Consider the following 20,460-nt stretch of genomic DNA (forward strand, 5'->3'; position numbering starts at 1 on the left):
TTCAGCACGAGACCCGCTTTCTCCATGCATTCAAAGACCACAGCTAAACGGCTGTTATGCTCGGCGAAGGTCCTCCCGAAAATCACTACGTCATCTAGGTAACACATGCAAATTTGCCAATTCAGTCCACGCAAAAGAGTGTCCATAAATCTTTCAAAGGTAGCCGGAGCGTTGCATAGGCCGGAAGGCATCACGTTAAATTCATATAACCCATCATCACCATCATCATCAGCCTGATTATACCCACTGCAGGGCGAAGGCCTCTCCCATATTTCTCCACTTAACGCGGTTCTGTGCTAGCTGCATCCACTTGACCCCGGCGAACTTCTTAATTTCATCCGCCCACCTAACTTTCTGCCGCCCCCTGCTACGCTTTCCTTCCCTTGGAATCCAGTTTGTTACCCTCAGCGACCATCGGTTATCCTATCTTCGCACTACATGTCCTGCCCATGTCCATTTCTTCCTCTTAATTTCTACTAGAATGTCGGTAACTTGAGTTAGTTCTCTGACCCACTCTGAACGCTTTCTATCTCTTAATGTTACCCCTACCATTTTTCGTTCCATAGCCCTCTGAGTTGTCCTCAACTTAAGTAGAACTCTCTTGGTTAGCCTCCAAGTTTCAGCCCCATAGGTGAGTACAGGCAAGATGCAACTGTTGTATACTTTCCTCTTGAGCGATACCGGTAAGCTGCTAGTCATAATCTGCGAGTGCTTGCCAAATGCACTCCATCCCAATCGTATTCTTCTTGTTATTTCCTTTTCGTGGTCCGGATCTGCGGTTACTACCTGTCCTAAGTAGACATATTCGCCTACTACTTCCAGTATTTCGCTACCTAATGTAAACTCCTGTTCCTTCCCGAGGCTGTTGAACATTACGTTAGTCTTCTGCATATTGATTTTCAAGCCGACCTTTCTACTTTTCCTCTCTAGGTCATCAATCATTATTTGCAGTTCATCCCCCGAGTTGCTTAGCAAGGCAATGTCATCAGCAAATCGCAGATTACTGAGGTATTCTCCATCTACCCTTATCCCTAACTGCTCCCATTCCAAGTCTCTGAATACTTCCTCTAAACAAGCTGTGAATAGTACTGGAGAGATTGTGTCTCCTTGCCAGCACCTTTCTTTATGGGAATTTTGTTACTTTCTTTATGCAGAACTATGGTTGCTGTGCAGCCGCTATATATATCTTCCAGCACTTTCACGTATGGCTCGTCTACCCCCTGATTTTGCAATGCCTGCATCACCGCCGAGGTTTTAACTGAGTCAAATGCTTTTTCGTAATCAATGAATGCTATGTATAAGGGCTGGTTATATTCCGAGCATTTTTCTATCACCTGATTGATGGTATGGATATGATCGATAGCAGAGTACCGTTTCCGAAACCCTGCTTGATCCTTTGCTTGATTGCAGTCTAAGGTTGTCCTGATTCTATTAGCGATTACCTTAGAAAATACCTTATACGTAACAGAGAGTAAGCTGATTGGTCTGTAATTTTTAAGGTCCTTAGAGTCCCCTTTCTTGTGAATGAGGATAATGTTTGCATTCTTCCATGGTTCCGGTACCGTCGATGACACAAGGCACTGCGTATACAGGGTGGTCAGGTTTTCTAGCACGATATCCCCCCCCCCCCGTCCTTCAACAAATCTGTAGTTATCTGATCCTCTCCAGCTGATTTCCCCCTTTTCATAGTCTCTATTGCTTTCTTGACCTCGTCCTTCGTCACTGGTGGAACGTCTGACTGTTTTTCCCTACCGCCAATCTCATTACGGTCCTGACTACTTTGGCTACTGTAGAGATCTGTATAGAACTCCTCGGCTACTTTGACTATCTTTTCCATATTAGTGATGACGTTGCCCGCCTTGTCAGTCAGTCAATGGCATCATCAACACGCGGGAGCGGATTAACATCCTTCTTGGTGACAGTATTGAGGCGGCGATAGTCGACACAAAATTGCCAGGTGCCATCTTTCTTTTCCACGAGAATCACAGGGGCGGCCCATGGGCTAGATGATTCCTGAATAATTCATCTTTGCGTCGTATCACGGACCTGTTCGTCAATGATCTTACATTCTAAAGGTGAAACACGGTATGGTGTCGGTCTAATCGGGTGTGCAGATCCAGTGTCGATCATGTGATGGGTACGGGAAGGCGGAATCGGTGATGGCTGATCTCGAGCAAAGTCGAACACGTCCGCATGTTTCGTAAGAACCTCCATCAATATTCGGCGGTCGTTGGTGGGTAGCGATTCATTTATCATGGACTGAAACGGGGAATCGGCATGATCAAGACGTCTAGTTGAACGAGCAACGCCGTCACTGAACGCGGAAATGTGCATAGAAAGGCGTTCTTCAAAGTCGGCGAGTTTCAAACCACGCGGCAATACGCCAGGTTAGTTGGTATGGTTGACAGTCCAAAGCGTGGCACGGCCCTCGTTCACTCGAACAACGCTGCGGGGCACCAACACACTCTTTTTGGCACCGGAAAGAGAAGCGGGTTCCACCAGAGCATCGAAGGCATTGGGAACCGCGCCCGAGGACACAACTGGGATGAAGATGGCGGACACCGCCGGAACGACGGACAGCCCGCGGCGATTCTTCTATGAGGGCCGATTTAAGGTTGGGGCTTATTGATATTTCGCCACTGTTGAAGTCTAGAGTTGTGCCACTCTGCTGTAAAAAGTCAACTCCTAGAATGACGTCGTGCGTAGAGCAAGGGAGCACCGTAAATTCAGTTTTAAACTCGTGTCCAGCGATCGCTACATTCACATAACAAATACCAAGTGGAACCAACGATTCTCCCCCTATACCTCGAAATATGACCGTTCTATCCCAACCAAACATAGTTTTGCGGCCGAGACGGTTCTTAAAATGTTAGCTCATCACAGAAACTGTAGCACCTGTATCCACTAAGGCCATAACACAAACACCATCTACTAACACTTCCAAGCGGTTCTTGAGCATAACGACCGGCAGAGGAATTGGCAATATCGATGACCTGGCAACCGCACCTCCATCGGCCGCACACGCTAGTTTCCCGGTGGCGGATAAGAACGGCTGGGAGAAGGCGAACGTCGGGAGCGGCGGGCAGGAGGAGTCAGGCTGCGATCTGAATCTGGTGAGTCGTTGCGTGGTGGTACGTGGCGGTAGGAGCCGGAAGGAGGGGGATAGGTCGGGTCATGGAATTCTGGATTCACGGTAGAACGGCGATTTGACCATTGGCGCTGGTAGCGTGGTGCCGGGTTCCGGCGGCTGCACAATCTGCATATGTGACCAAGTATACCACAGCGGTAACAGACTGGTGGTTCAAGAGCAAGGTCCAAATAATAGTCCTCGGTAACAGGATCGAAGCGATCAATAAAGTACAATCGTTGGGGTTGTTGCGGAGGAGGTGGCGCTCTGTAGTGGGAACGAGCTAGGGGAGCAGGGCCATATAAGTCGTTTCGGTGGTCACGGACGGGAGGAGGAGCGGTAGAACCCAAGAAGAGCGCTGGATGGGAGCTGCCTGCAGGGAGCAGCTATCACAGGGGATTGCACTGCGGTTCACATCTTGATGGCGGGAGAGCTCATCACGGACAATTTGGCGAATCATGTCGACCAATTGCGGAGGCTCATGTGAATGCTTGTGAGAATCCACACTTGCAACAGTGGTCACGTTAGGCAGACGGCCGAATTTCGGGGTGATGCGACGCATCTTTAAAGTTTCGAACGTCCGACAGTGCTTGATCACGGCCTTGGGAGAATCTAAGTTTTCCTTTTATTTATTTATTTGGTTACCATCAGGGCCGTTGAGGCGTTACAGGTAGGAGTGGTTTAACTACTTATACAAACATTAGAACTAAGAATTTTTTAACATAGGTGATGAAGAAGCGCAGATTTTAACGCTTCGGGTTCTGAAATGGAGACGATGTAGGCGGGCAGGTTGTTCCAGTCTGAGCTGGTCTTGGGGAGGAAAGAGTAGAAATACTGGTTAGTCCTGCAGTTTGGAACATTAACTTTAAAACGATGGTCAATGCGGGATGATATGTAACTCGGAGCAGTCAAAAGACTTTTTTTCAAGGATTCATTTCTTTAATATGTTTTGTGGAATGTGGAAAGTCGAGAAAAATTACGCCGCACCGAAAGTTCAGGGAGATCTAGAGATCTCTTCATGAGTGTGACACTAGATGAACGGGAGTAGTTATTCAAAATAAAACGAGCTGAACGATTCTGGACAGATTCTAAGATATTAATAAGAGTCTTCATGTTAGGATCCCACACAGAAGACGCGTATTCCATCTTACTACTAACGACCGTTTTGTAGAGAAGTAGCTTTAAAGAAACCAGAGCAAGTTAAAAGTTACGACGAAGGAAGCCAAGCATGCGATTAGCGTTGTTACTTATATGTTCGATATGCGTTTTCCATGAGAGGTCACTGCTTATGTGTACGCCACGATACTTATATACTGGAACAAAGTCTAAAGAAGTGCCATTAAGAACGTACGGATGTGGGTTAGCCTTGTTAGGAAGTCGTGTTACTTTCATTGCTTTACATTTGGATACGTCAAGTTTCATCAGCCAAGTTTCACACCATGCATAAATATAATAAATATCACTCTGCAAAAATACTGTATCAGATGGGTTAGAAATTTCTCTATATATCACACAGTCATCCGCGAACAGCCGGATAGATGATGCTACAAGATCAGGAAGGTCATTATTATAGATTAGAAAGAGAAGAAGTCCTAGTACTGATCCTTGAGGAACGCCCGATGTTACCGATGAAAGATTGGAGTTACGGTCATTAGCTGTCACGTATTGTGTGCGGCCCTCCAAAAAACATTCAATCCAGTGTAACACGTCATTATCTATGTTAGGTTAATAAATTTTAGGAGTAGAAGAGGATGAGACACGGTGTCAAAGGCCATAGCGCAATCTATGAAAATGCAATCAACGACCGATGAATGATCCAAAGCTGCAAAAAGATCATTAGTAAAAGCTCTTAATTGAGTTTCACAGGAATGATTACGTCGAAAACCCGGTTGATTAGCTGTAAAAAAGGAATTGTACTCAAGATGTTTGACAAGGGCAGAATAGATAACATGTTCAAGTAATTTGCATGGTATAGATGTTATTGATATTGGTCTGTAATTGAAAGGGCAGTGAACATCACCAGACTTGGGCACCGGAACCACCTTGCCCACCTTCCAGTCGTCAGGGAGTGTGCCGGACTGCAATGATTGAGTAAAAAGTTCTGACAACACAAGTGAAGAATAATTGACGGTGTTTTTCAATAACTTGTTGCTGATACCGTCAACGCCTGCAGATTATGACACCTTAGCATTATCAATAAGTTTAGAAATGCCTTCCCACTCAATAGTGATAGCATCCATCAATGGCAAGCGTGAGGAAGATACGTTAGGAAGGTTAACCGGCGTAGCTCTCATGAAACATGAAGAAAACGTATGATGAAAAAACGTGCAATATTGGTTCGATGGGACGAGATCACCTCGGGTATTTTTCAGTACAAAAGTTCTTTTCGGATTCACGTCAAGAACAGTCCAGAACTTACGCGGGTTAGTAATAAGTAATCTAGGCAAGGTATCTTGAAAAAGCTGCGTTTCGCATTAGATAAAGCATTCTTATACTGCGATGATACATCACGATAAGCATTCCATCTATCACTAGAGTTCGATACGATGCAGCGACAAAAAATGCGTTTTTTCTTGTTTAGGAGTCGTTTCAATGAAATGTTGAACCATGATGAACGTTTAGTGCACGTTATCCTGCGAAGAGGGATGTACTTTTCACTAAGGGCTTTTAGTTTATCTTTAAAAAGAGACCAGTTATCATGCAGTGAACGTTCCCAAAATCTGGGGAAAAACACGTCAGCAAAATGTTCTAGTTCATGTTAATTGCAGAGTAATTTCCTTTTTTGTAATCCCGAATTATTTTATGATGTATGACAGGGTGAGGTGAGCAAAACGGTATAGTGAAAGTGATAACTGAATGATCACTTAGTCCTGGTAGAAATGCGAGAGATGAAACAGAATCAGGGCAGGTTGTTAAAACAAGGTCTAAAATGTTGCAGTTGATGCTGTAACGCGAGTTGGCTCTTTTGCAAGCTGCAAAAAGTTGAAAGTTAAGCATAAGTCGATGAAGGCTAGTGATTCTGATGAAGGGCAAATAACCGTAGGGCCGGCTTCCATCCATGATATGGCAGGGAAAATAAAGTCGCCAAAAAGAAAAATTGGCGCTTTTGGAAACCTCACAATGATTTTGTTAATGCAGTCATTAAGGTCATCACAAAAATAGCTTGATGATTGCGGCGTCCGGTAACACACGCAGAGAACAGTCTCTTTGTATTCAGATATGTGGCGCAAATAAACACAAACACAGGAGAAGATACACAGCACACGCGCACACTACCAACTGTAAGAAGAACCGGAAAACACTTCCTCTTCTACACTCAGGCACGTCTCAACTTCCTCTTCTTCTCATTTTCCTCTTCTTTGCCCAGGGGGAAAATGGCACTCACTTCCTCGCAGACCTTAACCTTGTCCAAACATGGCGGTGACCAATCTCTTCTTCCTCTTCTTCTATTCTTCCTCTTCTTTCCCAAGGGAATATTGACACTTTCTTCCTCTCAGCCCGAAAACATCAACCAATCATGACAGTCACAAAATCTATACCGTCTTTTAAATCCACACCTCTGCTTTGCCCAGCAGCTCCTACCACGCTGGACAGGCAAATATCACCACAAAGTCACAAGTCATTCACTAAAAACACCACCACACATATACAGTAGGACATGTCCATCTACACCCCATAAACTTAAGTAGTCCCTATATAATGAGCAACTTTATCTTGCCAATATCTAAGAAGCCACGAGGCCCATGTACTTGAGGGGAAAAAATTCAGTAAACTCCCATGGCCCCAAAACGTAAGATGAGTCCAAGAATACCAACTTTAGGCCAAGATTAACAGCTAGAGGCCCGATAATAATCTCATTCTTTGCATAACTCAGGAGGATTGCTCAATAAAATTAAATTCTTTTCTACGTAAACTCAACGAAGCTTCACTAATGCATCTCTCATCTTTCTTCTGTATCCAATACGCCTCTAAAATTTCGCGTGCCATCTTATCCCGACTCTTGCCTAATATGTTTAGCCTGCTGAACAACGGCTCACACTTGCACTTTTGGCAGTGCAAGGCTAAATTTGACCCTTTGCCATTTACTATGGACTTCTCATGTTCCCTCATTCTATCATTAATGCATCTGCCTGTTTGCCCAATATATAGATTACCGCACGTCAGAGGAACCTCATAAATCACCCCCACCCGACATCCAATAAAACTCTTAACATGCTTCTTATCGCATTGCCCTTTGTTTTTTCTTCCTATTATTGCACATAACCCACCCAGTTTATTGGGTGCAGAAAACACAACTGGCACCTCAAACCTACTAGCCACCTTTTTCAGGCAGTGTGCAACTCTATGTATATAGGGGATCACTTGTGGTCGTTTATTCCTCAACCTATCTGGCGATCTTTTTTTCCCTTTCATTTTTTGAAGCAAAGACTCTGCCACCCCACATATAATCATACCCGGGAAACCAGCCGCATCAAGTCTTTGTAATTGATTATTAAAGCTTTCCTCTGCCATATGTATACATGATTTTAACAAGGCCGACTCCAAACAAAGGGAAGCTATCCCTCTTTTTATAGTCTTTGAATGGGCTGATCCATATGGAAGTAGCTCTTTTTTAGCCCTGGGAAAATATTTCCAACACACTTCCCCATTACAAATTTTCATATTTAAATCAAGAAACTGCAATTTGTTGTCCACCGGTAGCTCATGAGTAAACGTAAGCCCTTTTCCTTGTATCTTAAAAATAGAAAGCACACTTTCCACACTATGACTCACTGCAGCGCCCTTATCCACAATGACCAAGAAATCGTCAACATATCTAAATATTTTAAAACCTGATCCATTAAGGGCTGTACAAATTGCTCTATCAACACAGGATAAAAAGATGTTACATAGAACTGGGGCAACACATGACCCTATACAAATGCCCCTTCTCTGCACATACAAATCAGACCCAAACGATACAACAGTGGACTTAAGGTAAAACTCAAGTAGGGCGAGAAAATTGTCCACATTGACACCAGCAGAGTTCTGAAAGTCTATAGTCCCATTACTTTCAATGCATTCCCGCACCGATTCAAACAATTCAAAATGTGGCACCGAATAGAACAAATCCTCTACATCAATAGAAAAAAAAGTACCCAAGATTGGTTTGATCTTTTAAAAAATTGATCACTTCAAAAGAATTCTTAGTAGCAAAGGGATCATGAACCTCCAAACCTTTTAAATGTTTAAGAAGATACCGGCTGATCTGATGCTGCCACGCATCACGTTCAGACACAATACATCTGAAAGTTTGTGTTTGTGTTTATTTGCGCCACATATCTGAATACGATGATGCACCAACTTGCCCCTCAAGCCGTTATTTTGAAACAGTCTCTTTATGGTTTATCTTGATACATGTACAAAGAAATTCAAGCTCCGATGGTATGAAGACGTCATAAGGAAATAAATCATCCGCAAGCGCTATCAAAATTCCACCACCCGAGCGCCCGGGACGGTCTTGTCGATAAACAGTGTAGTGACGCTCACAATCAAACAGTTCAGAAGTATCAATTCTGCTTGACAACCAAGTTTCTATTAAAATAATCACGTCGGCAGCAGACGTATCTATCAGAGACGATAAGGCATCGCGTTTATTTAATAGGCTTCTTATATTTGTGAAAAGGAATTTGAGTTTACGTGAAGACTCTACCTCAACGGCCAACAACAGGCGAGTTGGAAGAAGCTGCTGCATTATGGGTGGATGCTGTCAAAGCGGACTCGATTTCGCACACACGATCAGTTTGCGAACAATAAACGTAGCATTTTTTTTTCGCGTATAGTTTGTTATAACGTAAGTTATAGAACGAGCCGGTGGTTTTTACAAATTATGTAAGCTTTTTCCGCGATTGTCTTGTCGCTTTACAGAAATCTTCTTGAACAGAGATGTGGCTGTTTTAGTTTCGACTTCTGCGATAGGATGTGGTCCTTTGTCTTAGGGGAAAGAAATTTAACAATTATCGGACGGGTTTTGGCTTCTACGAATGGCACTAATCTATGTGCGCGTGATATTGCCTCATGACTCAGTGGCAAAGAGAGAATATCGGTTAAGAATGAACGTATTTTTTGTTCGGTTAGGGCCCAATTCTCATCTGTTCACTTCAAATCCATAGAAAATTAAATTATCTCGGCGTGACCGATCTTCATATTCGTATTCATCGAGACGAGACTGGATCGTGGAAGTCTGATCTTGAACAGCTTCCGTGCTCACGCGGTTAAGTTCCGCAGTATCGGGAAGCCCTTCCAGCGAATCCACTCTGGTCTCAACTGCTGCTAGCCTCGCGGTAATATCGGAAACACGTTCCTCGAGAATTTTTTGACTGGCTTTCACCTCATTAGGAGTCAACATAACTTCTGCGTGCCGTGATTCCATTGTACTAGCCAAGGATTTTATGGCTGCTAAGATTTCGCTGTTCGTGTTGTCACCATCATTCACTGGAGAGCCGGGGTTGAGTTCAACGTCTCCCGACTTCAAAAGTAACATAGCTACATCCACACATTCAGCAACCAATGATAACAAAACTTGTGGGCATGGGATTAGCAGCAAGCACCTATTGCTTGTGCGTTTACAATAAAGGGAATAAGAGTGACTAACCTGGGTAATGAAAACGAACGGTTTAAGCAACGTCTGCATCCCTGCCGCTCTCCCACGCCCACTGGCATGCGCGCTTGAGAACAGGTAATTTAAAGATGGCGTCGCCGCTGTCGATGCGGTTATCTTGTGCTGCCAGAGCCCTGGTGTTGCTCCAAAGATGGGGGGCGGTGGAACCAGAACTGGTATTCCACAGGCTGCTGGGGCAGAGTCAGGGCTTTCGTCGATGGATAGCAGTGTCGGCGTTCCCAAGGGCACTTGAAGAAAGGCAGCTTACCACGGGGAGGTGAAGACCAGCAACTGTTATAAGTTAAAAGTAATATATGTATTATATAAGTATTGTATTATATATAACACTTATTATAAGTATTAAAAGTATTATATGCATTAAAAAGTTATATCCGTCCACCGCGATGCCCTTTAAAGGGACACTATAGAGAAAACTGAAGTGGGCTTGCATCGATAGAATGCCAATTCCTGATTACAAAAAATCCCCTCTTACTGAAAACAGAGCTGGTATAAGGTAGTAAAGAGGAAGAACAGAAATACAGGTGTCGCTGCCACAGCCGAAACGCGCAACTACAAATCACGTGACGCGCTAGGGATCACGGAGGCTGACAAATGCGAATTACGCTGCCCGTTTGAATGCGGTCGTAGGTTTTGTCTCGAATATAATAACACGCTTTTATCATACGTAAACGACGGCGAAAAGACAACGTAAACGTTGCAAGGCAAATACAAGCCACAGGCGCCCACTTCAGTTTTGGTTATGTTTCGGCTCAGGCATTTCGTGCGCACTCGGATAGTTTGTTTGGACCTGCAGCGCCTGAATTACGAGCTTGGAGCAGCAGATGCGCCTTGATGGTTCCCATTTGAGCATTCGGAGGCGCGAGCGAGCAAAATCCGCTGCCGTCGACACGCTCCTTCGTTCACACTTCTGCGCCAACATATCGCCGCCGTCGCCGCTTCGACTGCGACCTGACCGCTCGACTGCAGCTACATACGCCACGAAAAGCATACATATGCTAAGTGCCGAAGGGAAAACGCATTATCATTCAATTGTTCACTGAATCATGGCAGATCTGACACACATACTGCGTCAGAGTCGTAAACAAAAGGGGCATACTTGCCGCTCATACCAAGGAGAGCGTCGATATATTGGGCTCGTCGCCCGGCGAAAAAAAGGGCCTCGGGTAAAAACTAAAAACTAAAGATAAAGAAGCACCAGAAATACATTACAAAAGGTAAAAAAGATCGATTTGTAGAAAAACAAGAAAACCGCCACTAGCGGTAAGATTCGAACTCGCCACTGCTTGTTCCGTAACGTTCGGCGCTAACAGCTCGGCTACGCCGCGCCTTTTTTTTGTTTCTTTATTGCATGAATTGGTACAAACACATCAGTAAAAGATCGTGGTTGGCCTACCCCTTGGCTGACAACCGTGTCTAATGGACTTTCATTACCACAAGTTCGCCCATCAGACTCAAGACCTCCTCCGCAGCGTCTTGCTGCTTCAAAATTTCTTTTAGTTTATACACTTGTTCAACAAAATCATCACATACAGATCGTGCATCGACATCACAGTGTCTATAAGCCATCCGCGCCATAGGAAACCCTGGAAATATTTCTGGTGTTTACTTCATGGCCCCATTTACAATCAAATGTTTCTGCTGCCAGTCTAAAAATTACAACTTCTTGACCAACGGCGCATGCTGCCTGCTCTCACGACTTGCAAATAATGTTCTGGATACCTATGCGCGCTACATTGTGCACTGGATCCATTTTAACATGTGGAATTTCACAGCGCTGGCAAATTTAGTGGCGCCGGCACTTCGGTCATGCTCTGCTACCGTGGACGCAATTTTCGCTGAACACGGAGCTGCAGCACGAACCTTGAAGGAAAAAAGTGCGACGAAGCTTCAAAACTGGCAAACGCAGCAGCGAGGACAGTATTTTGCTGGTAACTAAATCTGATTTGTATGTAAACATGTCGGGCAGCGTTGCGATGACCGAGCGCTCGGATTGTTTATACACAGTTCAAGAAGGAGCGCAAAAGCTTGAGAAACATGTAAAGTATTGTGCATTACAAGCGCTCTATGTTTTTTTTCTTCCTTTATGGGCCCATCGCTCGGTAAATTACTCTCTTCATTGTTTAATTTATTTCGGATGTGGCCGTCATTGCGAGTACGCTGTTGCCATGTTGGCCCTTGAGGGATGCGATGACGCGGGCCGCGCCGGCTCGCTAGCTATCACGGAGTCTCCGCTTACGTCATAGTGTGCGTCACTCAACTCCGACTACGTAGTCGGAGCGCACAGTTTGAATTCGACCGGCGGGAACAAAAGAAAACCTCAACTTCTTATCGCAATATCTCAGCAATTATTCGATTTTTTGCTGCCGGATATGCGGCGACAGTGTCACCAAATGTAGTTTATTAGATTTTCATAGCATCTTTGGATGTCTTTAGTTTCCCTTTAAGAGGTGGCCAACTCTGTCTTCGTCAGACATGCTCGGATTCACCGCCTTGCAGAGTTTTAGGACCTCTTCTATGTACATAGTTAATGTTTCACCAGGCCCTTGGGCTCGCTGGAATAAAGTCTGCTCAGCGCATTTCCGTTTTGCCGTGGTTTCCCCGAAACAATTTCGAATCTCCTTTCCAAAACAGTCCCAGCTCGTTCTGGCAGTCTTGAAGCCATAGGTAGCGTAAGAGGGTTCTAGCACAGCTTTCACCCTCGCTCTTGATCACGTTCTACGTGACGCTGGCGGTAACACAGGGCGGTCCACGTCCGCCGCTATGGTTGAGGGTGGCGCTGGTGAGCACTCTCAAGGTTCGTATACAGACAACATTAATACCCAAGAAAGTAGCAGGGGGGACAGCGGCCGATGTACCTCAGTTGGAAGAGCACCGGACGCGATATTCGGAGGTCGTGGGTTCGGTTCCCACCATCGGCACGTTGTTTTTTCTTCTACTTTGTTTTTAACTATATTTCCCCTGAGCAGTTTACATTAATAATTTCTGTGATTATCTCAGTAATAATTTAAAAAAAAACGTAAAGTGCAATCCCCAATGCTTCCCTTGGCCTCGCCGACTGTTGGCTTCTTTCCTTCATTTACTATAACGAGCGCCCTCATTTCCCCTTCATTTATCTGCTTGTAGCTTACGGGGGTCTCGGTTCTGGCAGTCTTGAAGCCATGGGTAGCGTAAGAGGGTTCTAGCACAGCTTTCGCCCTCGCTCTTGATCACGTTCTACGTGACGCTGGCGGTAACAAAGGACGTCCCACGTCCGCCGCTATGGCTGAGGGTGGCGCTGGTGAACACTCTCAAGGTTCGTATACAGACAACATAAATACCCAAGAAAGTAGCAGGGGGGACAGCGGCCGATGTAGCTCAGTTGGTAGAGCACCGGACGCGTTATTCGGAGGTCGTGGGTTCGGATCCCACCATCGGCACGTTGTTTTTTCTTCTACTTTGTGTCTAATTATATTTCCCCTAAACAGATTACATTACTAATTTCTGTGGTTATCGAAGTAAACATTAAAAAAAAATGACATAAAGATACCATCCCCAACGCTTTCCTTGGCCTCGCCGACTGTTGGCTTCTTTCCTTCATGTATTATAACGAGCACTCTCATTTTCCTTGATTGATCTGCTTGTAGCTTACAGGGGTCTCGGTTCTGGCAGTCTTGAAGCCATGGGTAGCGTAAGAGGGTTCTAGCACAGCTTTCGCCCTCGCTCTTGATCACGTTCTACGTGACGCTGGCGGTAACAAAGGACGTCCCACGTCCGCCGCTATGGCTGAGGGTGGCGCTGGTGAACACTCTCAAGGTTCGTATACAGACAACATAAATACCCAAGAAAGTAGCAGGGGGGACAGCGGCCGATGTAGCTCAGTTGGTAGAGCACCGGACGCGTTATTCGGAGGTCGTGGGTTCGGATCCCACCATCGGCACGTTGTTTTTTCTTCTACTTTGTGTCTAATTATATTTCCCCTAAACAGATTACATTACTAATTTCTGTGGTTATCGCAGTAAACATTAAAAAAAATGACATAAAGATACCATCCCCAACGCTTTCCTTGGCCTCGCCGACTGTTGGCTTCTTTCCTTCATGTATTATAACGAGCACCCTCATTTTCCTTGATATATATATATATATATATATATATATATATATATATATATATACACATATATATATATATATATATATATATATATATATATATATATATATATATAATGTGAGGACTCAAGTCAAGTCAACATCTTTATTTCAACATCACAAGGATGCTAGGGGCGCAGCCAAAAAGCCTATTAACGGCTTGACGAGGGGCTGCGCCCCTTACAAAAACGTGGTAACTTCGGCGTATGAGCTGACTATGCAATGAAATATAATTTTAACAGAATCAACAGGGCGAAATGGCACTTTCATATAATGTTTAACTAAATACTGTAGAAGAGGTGACATACGATTGCGGCAAGGAAGAAAAAACATACACGCAGTGTGGAAAACATATTTACAGAAATGCACACTTTCAGTGAGGTAATAAAAATAATAGCGTTATCTGCACACTGTAACTATTGAATTGTGTTTAAAAGAAGAGGCAAGGTGTAACTAATGCTCTGCCGTCCGTAATTTGTTCGGGTTTCTGGAATGACGAAATGATTTTTTGTACGAGTGCTGTAATTGTGAGACTTGCGTTCAAGTCTGTAGAGTTCCTTGAAGAAGATAGCTGTGTTTATGGCTGTAGTCCTGTAGCGCCTTAATAAAGTTTGTTCATATTGCTGCGGGATAGGAATTATATTCAATTTACAAAAAATCGCTTCTGTTGGTGCGTCTCGAGAAACGTTGACGATGATTCTAAGGGCTCGTTTTTGTAATCTATGAAGCTTACTAACATTCGAAAAGGTGGTGGTCCCCCAAACCAAAAAGCAGTATCCTATAACAGAAGAAAATAGGGACTGAAAGATAATTTTTTTTACAGATTGCGGTAAGCAATACCGAAGCCTGGAAAGAATACCCACTACCTTAGCTATTTTGATAATCGTAGTATCTACATGTTTATTCCATGATAAATGTTCATTAAAATACACTCCAAGGCTTTTAAATTCCGGGACGAGCTCAATTTTTACCGAACCTAGCCACAGCGATAATCCCAGGAAATCAATGATCCTATTTTTGGGACGGAAAAGCATTGCTTTGGTTTTTTTGGTATTAATTTCAAAGGAGTTAATGGCTGTCCATCCATGGAGGGAAAGCAAACACTGATTCGCCTGCCCAAAGAGATCATATACATTAGTTGATTTAAAAGATAGGCGGGTGTCGTCAGCATACATTAAAAATGTGCATTTGTTATCTAGACTAGTAACATCATTTATGTAAAGATTAAATAGCAGTGGACCCAATATGCTGCCTTGAGGAACACCAGCTCGTAGAACCTGTATATCGGAAAGCTGATTGTCAATCTTGACCTGCTGACAACGGAAGGTTAAGTAAGATCGGATTAACTGAAGAAAGACGCCCCGAAAACCGTATATGTCTAGCTTGGCTATTAAAGTCTCATAGTTGATCCGGTCGAATGCTTTTGAAAAATCAACGAATATGCCCTGAACAAGCTCCCTCTTTTCAAATGATTCCAGTATTAATTCTTTCTGCACAAGAAGGGCGCTCTCTGTCGACCTGCCTTCTCTGAAACCATGCTGACATGTAGTTATTACGTTGTGTTTTTTACTAAAGCTAGCAATACGTTTAAACATCACCTTTTCTAGACATTTTGAGAAGACAGGAAGTATCGATATTGGACGATAGTTAGAGAGGTCGTTTCTGTCACCGCTTTTATAGATAACAGAAACCCTAGCTATTTGCATCCGCTTTGGAAATACTCCGTTTTCTAGGCAGATATTGAATATGTACTCTAAAACTTGGCTGATAATATCAATGACATATTTAAAGGGTTGCACCTGGAAGCCATTTATATCACGAGACCTGCTATTACGGAGGGTTGCGAAGTGACTTTGAATCTCATGCTTATCTGTCGGCGACAGAAACGCACTTTCAGTGGTACGAAATTTTAGATATTCTGCAGAGCGTTGATCATGAGCACTCCTCACAACTGAAATAAAGTGATTGTTGAAGCGATTGGCCAGCTGCCTTCCGGATAACGCGCAGTCGCCTATTTTGATCGATGTACAAGTTTGGGGGTCACTTTGAGGATTTAAGATATTGTTAATTTCCTTCCAAACAAGATCGCTTCGTCTTACTGTATTGGAGTTGAATAGCTTATTCATGTAATCTTTCTTTGCTTGGCGAAGAAATGATGTTACCTGGTTTCTGAAATTTTTAAAAGCTTTAAGGTCATCGGGAGCTCTTGAAGAAAGGAAACGGCTGTAGAGTTTGTTTTTCTTTGTTATCATTTCGAGGCAGTCTCTGTTGATCCACGGTTTACGAGCTTTCCTTGACTTTTTGCAAGTTCTTTCAGGAAAGCACTCTAAATATATGCTTGTAATTATCTTTATGAAAGTATCATACGCTAGATCTGGATCATTAATTTCGTACACGCACTTCCAGGACACTTCCTTAAGTTTGGCTCTGAATAGTTCTAAGGTATCTGGGTTTATCGTTTGGTATGTTTGAACTATTTGCTTCCTTCGTTGACGCTTGTTTGCACGATCAGCAAAGAGAAAAATTGGTAAGTGATCACTCAGTTGAGCACAGATTACACCAGATTGTGTGAATGTACACTGAACATTGGTGATAAAAACATCGATAGATGAGCCTGTATGCATTCTTGTTGGCTCCAAGATGACGTTTCGAAAACCGTTACAATCCAAAACCATATTTAATTCACGCTGTTCATGAGATGAAGTTAAAGAATCTATATTGATGTCGCCACCTAATATTAGGTTCAGCCCACTGTCAGTTATCCAGGACAAAAAATCGTCAAGAAACAAAAGAAACATGGCGCATTTCAGCCTCATGCAAATGCTGACTCGGTTATTTTCAGGGGACACCTGCAATGGAGACAGTGGGGGTCCACTTATGGCAGGACTTGAAGGAGATGAAAACATTTGGACTCAGGTATGTCAGCAGACCTGCCACCCCATCCACAGAATTGCGAACTTTATTAGTGCGGGCACGCAAATGTGTTAATTATTTGCAGTGAAAACAACGTGATAATGCACTGCACCCGTATGAGCATCCCGTCAATCTTCAAAAATGCCCGATTGCTATGAAGGTCCCAGCAGGAAATTTAAGTTACGGTGTGGGAAAAGACGCGCCACATGCAATCTGGTCCTTGCAAAGCCCTCGCTGCTTTGCGCGCATATGCCGCATGCCACAGAGGGTCTTAGTGTCGCCGGCCCTTAAGAAGCACAGAAGTAAGTCTTGATTGGCGGCGTGCCCAGTATGGCGTATTATCACCTCTTCAACATGTTCTCTGTTTTATTTCTTACCCCCTTGGAGGAATCCAACACGAAAATAGCCACATAGTTCATTTCATTTTTGAACAGGTGATAGAAGGCGCTATTAATGTACGGTCTCCTCGTTTTAAATGTTATACTGTAAGGGTCCATGTCCTTGGGTGTCGCCCTGACACCTTAGGCGATCCATGAAGCCGATCTTGTTTATTTTAGTGCAGTCCAACTTGAAATTGATGCCTTGGTTGCTAAGCTTCGTGATTATAGTGCTTTATGCTGCAATATTGTGCGCTTTCGGAAGAACGAGAGCATCTGGGACTGGTTTAGACTCAGTATCATGACACCGTCATCACACTTTACATCCGTTTTGTCTACGGAGCTGTAGATAATCCATTAAAGAGAATATACTCTTGTTAGGGCATTCCGATTCTCCAAGAGCTAACTATGGCAGTCAGCACAAAGATAGTGAAAATAAACGACGCAATCATGGGGCGCCTGCTTTCATATTACTATGAAATAAACTATCAAAACTGCATGATACACAACACAGCATGCTCGCCTGAAGAAAATGGTCAGTGCGCCCAATCAGATCTTCAGGAATGCTTAGGAAGAAGGAGTAAGTGTGAAGAATAAAGCTTACGAAAATGGTTGCAGAAAAAAATCTAGAAACAGAGGAATCAATGTGAATGTCTTTTTCTACGAAGTGCTAGCACTTTAGCATGTATCTTGGAAAAATCACATTCCCTTCGGTGTTTCTGCTTTACAAATAGCAATAGCGTTATTTTCTCCCGTTGTTGTAAAAAGAAACTCTTGTTTCATAGGTTGGAATCCTAAGTTGGGGCAGCCAATTCTGTGACAAGCAGAAGTACTCTTTCTTCACCGAGGTCTCCCACTACTTGAACTGGATCAATCATCACCTGGACAGCAACTCTGCTCCTGCAGCCAATAGGGCTACCAGCCAGTAGGCGACACTTGCATTGCTTGTCGTAAGGCTAATTGAACGGTTGCCTTTCTCTGGCAGAAAATAAACCTGTTCCCTAAAGGCGAGTAAGTTTATTTATCCCTTTCACCACTCCGAAACAATGTCATGGGCAATGAACAGCTATCTGAATTGGACCGGCTAGTGTCAGCGTTCGGCGGGACTGATCGGTGTTTGCTGGTTTTACTCCAAGAGGCCAAACGTTATAATGTAGATGAGTTTTATAGTTCTATACGTGCTCCTTCCCGAATCCGAGCGTTCATTACGGAATTCTTTTAAACAAATTTGTTTTATTTTCAATACTGCGGCAGGTTTCGAGCCATCGCGTGCTCCCTGCGCTGAACTTGAAGAGCCGAGAAGGAGGAGGAGAAGAAGAACACTGGTAACTTACGCTCTCGCGTCATACTCTTAAAGGGCAACTCCGGAGGTTTTTTGACATGCGAATATTCTAATAAAATTTTTACCGTAGGTTCTCCTCTCCGTCCTAACGCCTTCTACAAAATTTGGGTGCCGTACGATCAACCGTTCGCGCGCAACATGACTTTAAAATATGCCGTTTTCATGGCTTAAGTTGAGACTATTTCTGCGGGCAACACTGAGTTTCTGACGTCACAAACAGTATACTGGCGTTACTGTCCACTTCCCGCGTGATTATGAAATTGCGAGGCTTATATTGAACTACTTCAGACATTTTATGCAGTGCGTCATGATTTCCATACTTTATTTTCACCATCCGATGCACGTACGAGTGTTTTTGTGATACTGAGCGTGACGTCACCATTTCGTCAACTGTGACGCCGTTTCTGGCCGTGAAAACAGTTTCGGTTTCGATTTGCTGTTTTTCCGTTTTAAATATACTTCTAATTGGAATTTCGAAAAACGTTTTTTTGTGTTGGAGTCAGGACGTGCCGAGGAATGTAATTAAACCAAAAACACAAAATGTTGTAAAAACCACCGGAGTTGCGCTTTAAAGTATGAGCTTACAGGTTGTAAGAAAAGGCTAGAAAAATCACTGATAAACGTTTCAAATGTGTAGAACGAATGCTTCCGAGCGTTCCTCCAAAGTACAACAAAGGCAGTGATTATTATTATTTTTAAAAACGGCGTTTTTTGAAATTCGCGGGCTGTTCAGTTCTCGCGTGGCGGTGAGAATTGGAACTATTCTGCCGTGAGTTCCTACGTCACAAGTACCAAGAGTGACATGTCACGACAGGCTGCCATTGGCTGCAGCCGCGACGGCCACTACCCCACGGACACACTTCCGGTAGCTGCGAGTGCCGAACTGAGTGGGTTATCGGCAGCGCACCAGCAATGACCCGATGACTTCTTGGACTCTGGAGCCTTCCATCGTTTTCTGTGTCCAGCACCTGCTGCTTGCCTAAACCCAGGCGGCGTCCATTTCATTTGCTGGCATCGTTCCTCGATTCACCTGTTCATCTACAGCGCATCACGGATAAAGCAGCCCGCACCTGTTTTTCAGCCTCAACGGATCGAGTCCCGGAACCTCCCCTGGACTTTCTGCGCATTCGTGAAATCGGGTTGAAAATCGGGCTTAGTGGGCTCGGCAGCACGCCAGCGATGACCCACGCATACGTTCCGCACTTCTTTCTGATGCAGGTAATGAATTCTTATTGCATTTATGTTAAGCCAACTCTCTTAGTGCCGTTTTTGCTATATTGGGTGTGACTGCTCATAGGTTGTTAATTCGATATTCGAACAGTCACTACAACTTGGAATTTTGCCTGACGACTGGAAAATAGGCAGCGTAGTTCCACTCCATAAATCAGGCGACAAGCATGCGGCTAACAGCTATCGACCAATATCTTTAACTTCTGTATCTTGCAAAATCATGGAACACGTTATTATTTCGCACCTAGCCACATTTTTAGAATCTTCGTCATTTTTTTCGCATCTTCAACATGGTTTTAGAAAACATTTTTCATGTGAAACACAGTGGCATTCGTAAATAATATACATTCTTCACTTGACAGTGGGTATAAAATTGAATGCATATATTTAGATTTCTGTCGTGCTTTCGATAGTGTCTCACAGGCTACTTCTTTATAAATTGAGCATGCTTAATATTGACAACAACTTACTAAAATGGATTGAATGCTTTTTAACTAATCGCTCGCAGTGTGTTCACGCTAATGGCTCATCAGTCCAATTGTAACTTCAGGTGTCCCGCAAGGATCTGTGCTTGGCCCTCTTTTATTCATGATTTACATAAACGACCTAACAGCATTAAATCAAGTCAGACTTTTTGCCGATGATTGTGTCACATATCGCTCAGCAAAAACTACTAATGATC

At 43.8% G+C, this 20,460-nt stretch overlaps 1 protein-coding gene across 3 annotated transcripts in view; it reads left to right on the forward strand.

The window, feature by feature from the left end:
• The window catches only part of LOC146210046 (complement factor B-like), a 455,586-nt gene extending 437,375 nt beyond the window's left edge, over positions 1 to 18,211 (forward strand). For all 3 annotated transcript variants that reach the window (XM_084606869.1, XM_084606879.1, XM_084606887.1), the window contains 2 exons: positions 16,759 to 16,832; positions 17,992 to 18,211. In XM_084606869.1, coding sequence (XP_084462995.1) covers positions 16,759 to 16,832; positions 17,992 to 18,135 — 218 coding nt within the window. In that variant the 3' untranslated portion in view covers positions 18,136 to 18,211. The remainder of the gene's footprint in view (positions 1 to 16,758; positions 16,833 to 17,991) is intronic.
• Positions 18,212 to 20,460: the final 2,249 nt, after the last annotated feature.

Source organism: Amblyomma maculatum, chromosome 1 (genome assembly GCF_055883805.1).
Source record: "Amblyomma maculatum isolate TAMU_Amacu chromosome 1, ASM5588380v1, whole genome shotgun sequence".
Taxonomy (NCBI): Eukaryota; Metazoa; Arthropoda; class Arachnida; order Ixodida; family Ixodidae; genus Amblyomma; species Amblyomma maculatum.